At 64.8% G+C, this 9,360-nt stretch overlaps 1 protein-coding gene across 1 annotated transcript; it reads left to right on the forward strand.

Moving 5' to 3' along the window:
- Window positions 1-315: 315 nt before the first annotated feature.
- Window positions 316-7,051, forward strand: LOC148590156 (zinc finger HIT domain-containing protein 1-like). The gene is made up of 4 exons (XM_088539413.1): window positions 316-571; window positions 2,650-2,729; window positions 6,831-6,928; window positions 7,045-7,051. Exons 1-4 carry the CDS (start codon window positions 316-318, stop codon window positions 7,049-7,051), a joined length of 441 nt encoding a protein of 146 aa, XP_088395539.1.
- Window positions 7,052-9,360: the final 2,309 nt, after the last annotated feature.

Consider the following 9,360-nt stretch of genomic DNA (forward strand, 5'->3'; position numbering starts at 1 on the left):
CATTCCAGGCCGTTGTCCGGATGGATCCCATCCCCGGGATCCCCATTCCCGTTCCCATTCCCATTCCAGGCCGTTGTCCGGATGGATCCCATCCCCGGGATCCCCATCCCCGCTCCCATTCCCATTCCAGGCCGTTGTCTGGAGGGTTCCCAGCACCAGGATCCCCATTCCCATCCCCATTCCCATTCCCATTCCAGGCCGTTGTCCGGATGGATCCCAGCACCAGGATCCCCATCCCCATTCCCATCCCCATTCCCATCCCCGGGATCCCCATCCCCATTCCCGTTCCCATTCCCATTCCAGGCCGTTGTCCGGATGGATCCCAGCACCAGGATCCCCATCCCCGGGATCCCCATTCCCATCCCCATCCCCATCCCCATTCCCATTATTCCCATTCCAGGCCGTTGTCCGGACGGATCCCAGCGCCGTGTCCTGGACCGGGCCGCCCGGCAGCGCCGGCTCAACCGGCAGTTGGAAGCTCTGGAAAACGACAACTTCGGAGACGACCCCCAGGCCGGGCTGCCCCGGCCCCCCAAGAGGCTGCCCCACTTCGCCGACACGGCCGAGACAGGTCCCGGAATTCCGGGAATGCCGGGAATGCCGGGGGATGGTTTGGGGGGATTTGGGGGTTCCTGGGTCCCCAATTTGGAGGGATTTGGGGCTCCCTGGGTGTCTGGGAGTCAATTTGAGGGGTCCCGGACGCCTGGGCCCCTCCGGGATGCAGAATTCCGGGAATTCCGGGATTCCCGGGTGATGGTTTGGGGGGATTCGGGGGTTCCTGGGTCCCCAATTTGGAGGGATTTGGGGCTCCCTGGGTGTCTGGGAGTCCATTTGAGGGGTCCCGGACGCCTGGGCCGCTCCGGGATGCGGAATTCCGGGATTCCTGGGCGATGGTTTGGGGGGATTTGGGGGGTCTCCTGGCATCCAGGATCTGGATTTGAGGGGTTTTGGGGGTCCCTTTGGGAGTCAATTTGAGGGTTTTTAGGGGACCCGGACACCGGGGCCCCTCCGGAATGCGGAATTCCAGGAATGCCGGGATTCCTGGGTGATGATTTGGGGGGATTTGGGGGTTCCTGGCTCCCCAATTTGGAGGGATTTGGGGCTCCCTGGGTGTTTCAGAGTCCATTTGGAGGGAGGTTGAGGGGTCCCGGACGCCTGGGCCCCTCTGGGATGCGGAATTCCGGGAATTTCGGGAATTCTGGGCGATGGTTTGGGGGGATTCGGGGGTTCCTGGGCACCTGGGATCTGGATTTGGGGGGTTTTGGGGGTGTCTTGGAGTCCATTTGAGGGGAGATTTAGGGGTCCCGGATGCCGGAATGCGGAATTCCGGGAATTCCGGGATTCCCAGGCGATGGTTTGGAGGGATTCAGGGGTTCCTGGGCACCTGGGATCTGGATTTGAGGGGTTTTGGGGGGTCTGTGGGTGTCTGGGAATCAGTTTAAGGGGAGATTTAGGGGTCCCGGACACCAGAATTCCGGGAATTCCGGGATTCCCGGGCGATGGTTTGGGGGGATTTGGGGGTTCCTGGGTCCCCAATTTGGGGGGATTTGGGGCTCCCTGGATGTTTCAGAGTCCATTGGAGGGGAGATTTAGGGGTTCCGGACGCCTGGGCCGCTCCGGGATGCGGAATTCCAGGAATTTCGGGAATTCTGGGCGATGGTTTGGGGGGATTTGGGGGGTCTCCTGGCACCCGGGATCTGGATTTGAGGGGATTTGGGGGTGTCTCAGAGTCCATTTGAGGGGTCCCGGACACCTGGGCCCCTCCGGGATGCGGAATTCTGGGATTCCCGGGCGATGGTTTGGGGGGATTTGGGGGGTCTCCTGGCATCCAGGATCTGGATTTGAGGGGTTTTGGGGGTTCCTTTGGGAGTCAATTTGAGGGTTTTTAGGGGTCCCGGACAGCGGGGCCCCTCCGGAATGCGGAATTCCAGGAATGCCGGGATTCCCGGGCGATGGTTTGGGGGGATTTAGGGGTTCCTGGGCACCTGGGTCCCCGATTTGGGGGGTTTCTGGGTCCCCAATTTGGGGAATTTCTGGATCCCCAATTTGAGGGGGTTTGGAGGGTTTCCGGATCCCCATTTTGGGGGACTTTGGTGGGATTTGGGGGGTTTCTGGGTCCCCAATTTGAGGGGATTTGGGGGTTTCCGGGTCCCCATTTTGGGGGACTTTGGTGAGATTTGGGGGGTTTCTGGGTCCCCGTTTTGGGGGGAGTTGGGGGGATTTGGGGGGTTTCCAGATCCCCAATTTGGGGGGTTTTGGGGAGATTTGGGGGGTTTCTGGGTCCCCAATTTGGGAGGTTTCTGGGTCCCCGACTTGAGGGGATTTTGGGGGTTTCTGGGTCCCCAATTTGGGGGTTTCTGGGTCTCCAATTTGGGGGGATTTGGGGGGTTCCCAGATCCCCAATTTGGGGGGTTTCCGGATCCCCATTTTGGGGGGATTTGGGGGGTTTTTGGGTCCCCATTTTGGGGGGATTTGGGGGTTTCCGGATCCCCATTTTGGGGGGATTTGGGGGGTTTTTGGGTCCCCATTTTGGGGGGATTTGGGGGTTTCCGGATCCCCACTTTGGGGGGATTTGGGGGGATTTGGGGGTTCCTGGCCCCTCTCGGGGGTCCCGGACGCCCGGGCCCCACGGCGCGGCCGTCCCCATAGGGAAGAAGAAGAAGAAGACCCGGGGGGACCATTTCAAAGTGCGGTTCAGGAAGAACTTCCAGGCGCTGCTGGAGGAGCAGGTGGGACATGGGGACATGGAGGGGACGTGGGGACATCGAGGGGACAGCGGGGTCCCCATGGGGCAGCTGGGGACATCAGGGCACCCATGGGGCAGCTGGGGACATCAGGGTTCCTATGGGGTGGCTGGGGGACATCGGGGTCCCCATGGGTCAAATGGAGGGACTGGGGGACATTCTGGTCCCCATGGGGTGACCAGGGACATCAGGGTCCCCATAGGGTGGTTGGGGGACATTGGGGTCCCTGGAGATGACCTGGGGGACATCAGGGTCCCTGTGGGGTCTCCATGGGGTGACCGGGGACATTGGGGTCCCTATGGGGTGACTGGAGGCGCTGGGGGACATCGAGGTCCCTGTGGGGCAGGTGGAAGGACCAGGGGACATTGGGGTCCCTATGGGGTGACCGGGGACATCAGGGTCCCCATGGGGTGACCAGAGGGACGGGGGGACATCAGGGTCCTCATGGGGTGACTGGGGACATTGGGGTCCCCATAGGGCAAATGCAGGGACCGGGGGACATGGGGGTCCCCATGGGGCAGGTGGAGGGTCCGGGGGACATCGGGGTCCCCATGGGGTGACCGGGGACATGGGGGTCCCCATAGGGCAACTGGAGGGGCTGGGGGACATCAGGGTCCCCATGGGGTGGCCAGGGGACATCGGGGTCCCCGTGGGGCAACTGGAGGGACTGGGGGACATCAGGGTCCCTTTGGGGTCCTCATGGGGTGACCGGGGGACATTGGGGTCCCCATGGGGCAAATGGAGGGACCTGGGAACATTGGGGTCCCTATGGGGCAGCTGGGGACATCAGGGCACCCATGGGGTGGCCGGGGACATCGGGGTCCCCATGGGTCAAATGGAGGGACTGGGGGACATTCTGGTCCCCATGGGGTGACCAAGGACATCAGGGTCCCCATAGGGTGGTTGGGGGACATTGGGGTCCCTGGAGATGACCTGGGGGACATCTGGGTACCCATGGGGTGACCAGAGGGACCGGGGGACATCAGGGTCCCCATGGGGTGGCCGGAGGACATCGGGGTCCCCATGGGGGAGCTTGAGGGGCTGGGGGACATCAGGGTCCCCGTGGGGTGACCGGAGGGACCAGGGGATATTGGGGTCCCCATGGGACAGCTGGGGACATCGGGGTCCCCATGGGGTGACCAGAGGGACCGGGGGACATCAGGGTCCCCATGGGGTGGCCGGGGGACATCGGGGTCCCCATGGGGCAGCTTGAGGGGCTGGGTGACATCAGGGTCCCCGTGGGGTGACCGGAGGGACCAGGGGACATCGGGGTCCCCATGGGACAGCTGGGGACATTGGGGTCCCCATGGGGCGACTGGGGACATTAGGGGCACCTGTGGGGTGGCCAGGGACATTGGGGTCTGCATGGAGTTGGCTGGGGACATCAGGGTCCCCGTGGGGTGGCCGGGGGACATCAGGGTCCCTATGGGGCAGCTGGGGACATCAGGGTTCCTATGGGGTGACCAGGGGGACTGGGGGACATCAGGGTCCCCATGGGGCAACCGGAGGGTCCAGGGGACATCGGGGTCCCCATGGGGTGACCAGGGACATCAGGGTCCCCGTGGGGTGGCTGGGGGACATTGGGGTCCCTGGAGGTCACCTGGGGGACATCGGGGTCCCCATGGGGTGACTGGGAACATCAGGGTCCCCGTGGGGTGGCCAGGGCACATTGGGGTCCCCATGGGGCAGCTGGAGGGACCGGGGGACATCGGGGTCCCCATGGGGTGCCCGGGGGACATCAGGGTCCCCATGGGGCAAATGGAGGGACCTGGGGACATCGGGGTCCCCATGGGGCAACTGGAGGGACTGGGGGACATCGGGGTCCCCATGGGGCGGCCGGGGGACATCAGGGTCCCCATGGGGTGGCTGGGGACATCAGGGCACCCATGGGGCAAATGGAGGGACCTGGGGACATCAGGGTCCCTGTGGGGCAGCTGGGGACATCAGGGTTCCTATGGGGTGACCAGGGGGACTGGGGGACATCAGGGTCCCCATGGGGCGACTGGAGGGACTGGGGGACATCGGGGTCCCCATGGGGCAAATGGAGGGACCTGGGGGACATTGGGGTCCCTATGGGACAGCTGGGGACATCAGGGCACCCATGGGGTGGCTGGGGGACATCAGGGTCCCCATGGGACAAATAGAGGGTCGGGGGGACATCAGGGTCCCCGTGGGGTGACCGGGGACATGGGGGTCCCTGTGGGGCAGCTGGAGGGACCAGGGGACATTGGGGTCCCTATGGGGTGACCGGGGACATCAGGGTCCCCATGGGGTGGCTGGGGACATTAGGGGCACCGTGGGGTGGCTGGGGGACATTGGGGTCCCCGTGGGGCAACTGGAGGGGCTGGGGGACATCGGGGTCCCTGTGGGGCAGGTGGAAGGACCAGGGGGACATCAGGGTCCCCATGGGGCGACTGGGGACATTAGGGGCACCTGTGGGGTGGCCAGGGACATCAGGGTCCCCGTGGGGCAAATGGAGGGTCCGGGGGACATCGGGGTCCCCATGGGACAAATGGAGGGACCTGAGGACATCAGGGTCCCCATGGGGCAGCTGGGGACATTAGGGGCACCTGTGGAGTGACTGGGGACATCAGGGTTCCCATGGGGTGGCCGGGGGACATTGGGGTCCCTGGAGGTGACCTGGGGGACATTGGGGTCCCCGTGGGGCAGCTGGGGACATCAGGGCACCCATGGGGTGACCGGGGACATGGGGGTCCCCATGGGGCAACCGGAGGCGCTGGGGGACATCGGGGTCCCTGTGGGGTCCCCATGGGGTGACTGGGGACATCGGGGTCCCCATGGGGCAGCTGGAGGGTCCAGGGGACATCGGGGTCCCCATGGGGTGACCGGGGGACATCGGGGTCCCCATGGGGTGACTGGGGACATGGGGGTCCCCGTGGGGCAACTGGAGCGGCTGGGGGACATTGGGGTCCCCATGGGGCAGCTGGGGACATTAGGGGCACCTGGGGAGTGACTGGGGACGTCGGGGTCCCCATGGGGTGACCGGGGACATCAGGGTCCCCATGGGGCAAATGGAGGGACCTGGGGACATCGGGGTCCCCGTGGGGCAACTGGAGCGGCTGGGGGACATCGGGGTCCCTGTGGGGTGACTGGGGACATTAGGGGCACTTGTGGGGCAGCTGGGGACATTGGGGTCCCCATGGGGCAGCTGGGGACATTAGGGGCACCTATGGAGTGACTGGGGACATCAGGGTCCCTATGGGGTGATTGGGGACATCAGGGTCCCTGTGGGGCAGCTGGGGACATCGGGGTCCCCATGGGGTGACCGGGGACATGGGGGTCCCCATGGGGCAACTGGAGCGGCTGGGGGACATTGGGGTCCCCATGGGGCAGCTGGGGACATTAGGGGCACCTGGGGAGTGACTGGGGACATCAGGGTCCCCATGGGGCAAATGGAGGGACCGGGGGACATCGGGGTCCCTATGGGGCAGCTGGGGACATCAGGGTTCCTATGGGGTGGCCGGGGGACATCGGGGACCCATGGGGCAAATGGAGGGACTGGGGGACATCAGGGTCCCTGTGGGACAGCTGGGGACATCAGGGCACCCATGGGGTGACCCGGGACATCAGGACACCCATGGGGTGGCCGGGGGACATTGGGGTCCCTGGAGATGACCTGGGGGACATCAGGGTCCCCATGGGGTGGCTGGAGGGACTGGGGGACATCAGGGTCCCTATGGGGCAGCTGGGGACATCAGGGTCCCTGTGGGGTGTAAATGGAGGGACTGGGGGACATCAGAGTCCCCATGGGGTGGCCGGGGACATCGGGGTCCCCGTGGGGCAAATGGAGGGACCGGGGGACATCGGGGTCCCCGTGGGGTGGCCGGGGGACATCAGGGTCCCTATGGGGCGACTGGGGACATTAGGGGCACCTGTGGGGTGGCTGGAGGGACCAGGGGACATCGGGGTCCCCATGGGGCAGCTGGGGACATCGGGGTTCCTATGGGGTGACCGGGGACATCGGGGTCCCTATGGGGTGGCTGGGGACATCGGGGTCCCCGTGGGGCACCCCACGGTGTCCCCAATGTCCCCATGATGTCCCCCATGTCCCCAATGTCCCCGCAGAACCTGAGCGGCTCCGATGGCCCCAATTACGTGTCCGCCTGCGCGGGGCCGTCGCGGCTGCCCCAGCGTCACTTCTGTGTCCCCACGGTGTCCCCAATGTCCCCAATGTCCCCACGGTGTCCCCCCTGTCCCCACGGTGTCCTCAATGTCCCCCTGTCCCCACCGTGTCCCCAATGTCCCCATGATGTCCCCAACGTCCCCAATGTCCCCGCAGAACCTGAGCGGCTCCGATGGCCCCAATTACGTGTCCGCGTGCGCGGGGCCGTCGCGGCTGCCCCAGCGTCACTTCTGCTCCGTGTGCGGCTTCCCGGCCACCTACACGTGCGTGTCCTGCGGGGCGAGATACTGCTGCAGCCGCTGCCTGGGGACACACCATGACACCAGGTACCGTGGGGACATCGGGGGGACATGGGGACATCATGGGGACATGGGGACATTGTGGGGAAATCATGGATATATGGGGAGACAGGGCTGGGGGGCTCTGGGGACACCCAGGAGCCATGGGAGGGACATTGGGGACATCAGAGGGACATTGGGGACATCGTGGGGACACTGGGGACATCGTGGGGACAGGGAGACATCATGGGGACATCGTGGGGACACGGGGACATCATGGGGACACAGGGCTGGGGGGCTCCGGGGACACCCAGGAGCCATGGGAGGGACATTGGGGACATCATGGGGACACTGGGGACATCGTGGGGACACAGGGACATCATGGGGACATCATGGGGACACGGGGACACAGGGCTAAGCGGCTCCGGGGACATGCAGGAGCCATGGGAGGGACATTGGGGACATCGTGGGGACACAGGGACATCATGGGGACATTGTGGGGACATGGGGACATCATGGGGACACAGGGCTGGGGGGCTCCGGGGACACCCAGGAGCCATGGGAGGGACATTGGGGACATCAGGGGGACACTGGGGACATCATGGGGACATCGTGGGGACACGGGGACATCATGGGGACACCCAGGAGCCATGGGAGGGACATTGGGGACATCAGAGGGACACTGGGGACATGGTGCTGTGGGGCCCGGTACTGCTGCAGCCGCTGCCTGGGGACACACCATGACACACGGTACCGTGGGGACATTGGGGACACCGTGGGGACATCGGGGGGACATGGGGACATTGTGGGGAAATCATGGGTATATGGGGAGACAGGGCTGGGGGGCTCTGGGGACACCCAGGAGCCATGGGAGGGACATTGGGGACATCAGAGAGACACTGGGGACATCGTGGAGACATCGTGGGGACACGGGGACATCATGGGGACACAGAGCTGGGGGGCTCCGGGGACACCCAGGAGCCATGGGAGGGGCATGGGGGACATCGGAGGGACATTGGGGACATCAGGGGGACATTGGGGACATCATGGGGACACTGGGGACACTGGGGACATCATGGGTACATCGTGGGGACACGGGGACATCATGGGGACACCCAGGAGCCATGGGAGGGACATTGGGGACATCAGAGGGACATTGGGGACATGGTCCTGCGGGGCCCGGTACTGCTGCAGCCGCTGCCTGGGGACACACCATGACACATGGTACCGTGGGGACATTGGGGACATCGGGGGGACATGGGGACATCATGGGGATGTGAGGCTGGGGAGCTCTGGGGACACCCAGGAGCCATGGGAGGGACATTGGGGACATCAGAAAGACACTGGGGACATCGTGGAGACATCGTGGGGACATGGGGACATCATGGGGATGTGAGGCTGGGGGGCTCCGGGGACACCCAGGAGCCATGGGAGGGACATTGGGGACATCAGAGAGACAATGGGGACATCGTGGGGACACAGGGACATCATGGGGACACAGGGACATCATGGGGACATCATGGGGACACGGGGACACAGGGCTAGGCGGCTCCGGGGACACGCAGGAGCCATGGGAGGGACATTGGGGACATCATGGGGACACAGGGACATCGTGGGGACATTGTGGGGACATGGGGACATCATGGGGATGTGGGGCTGGGGAGCTCCGGGGACACCCAGGAGCCATGGGAGGGACATTGGGGACATGAGGGACATGGGTTTGGGCACCCAGAGGGACACCTGGTACCTTGGGGACATCATAGGGACACTGGGGACATCATGGGGACATTGTGGGGACACAGGGACATCATGGGGATGTGGGGCTGGGGGGCTCCGGGGACACCCAGGAGCCATGGGAGGGACATTGGGGACATCAGAGGGACATTGGGGACATCGTGGAGACACTAGGGACATCATGGGGACATCGTTGGGACACGGGGACACAGGGCTGGGGACACCCAGGAGCCATGGGAGGGACATTGGGGACATCAGAGGGACATTGGGGACATGGTCCTGCGGGGCGAGATACTGCTGCAGCCGCTGCTTGGGGACACACCATGACACACGGTAATGGGGACATTGGGGACATCGTGGGGACACGGGGACATCATGGGGATGTGGGGCTGGGGGGCTCCGGGGACACCCAGGAGCCATGGGAGGGACATTGGGGACATCAGAGAGACACTGGGGACAT

This window comes from Tinamus guttatus, unplaced genomic scaffold, assembly GCF_059628265.1.
Source record: "Tinamus guttatus ecotype Peru unplaced genomic scaffold, ASM5962826v1 Tinamus_guttatus_pri_ptg001657l, whole genome shotgun sequence".
Lineage (NCBI taxonomy): Eukaryota > Metazoa > Chordata > Aves > Tinamiformes > Tinamidae > Tinamus > Tinamus guttatus.

Bases quoted from the DNA above. Each gene is read 5' to 3' on its own strand.
- LOC148590156 (XM_088539413.1), top strand. From the start codon at position 316: ATGGATCCCAGCACCAGGATCCCCATCCCCGGGATCCCCATTCCCATC. The intron at 572-2,649 runs GTCCCGGAATTC...CCGTCCCCATAG, and splicing joins CGCCGACACGGCCGAGACAG to GGAAGAAGAAGAAGAAGACC. The intron at 2,730-6,830 runs GTGGGACATGGG...ATGTCCCCGCAG, and splicing joins AGGCGCTGCTGGAGGAGCAG to AACCTGAGCGGCTCCGATGG.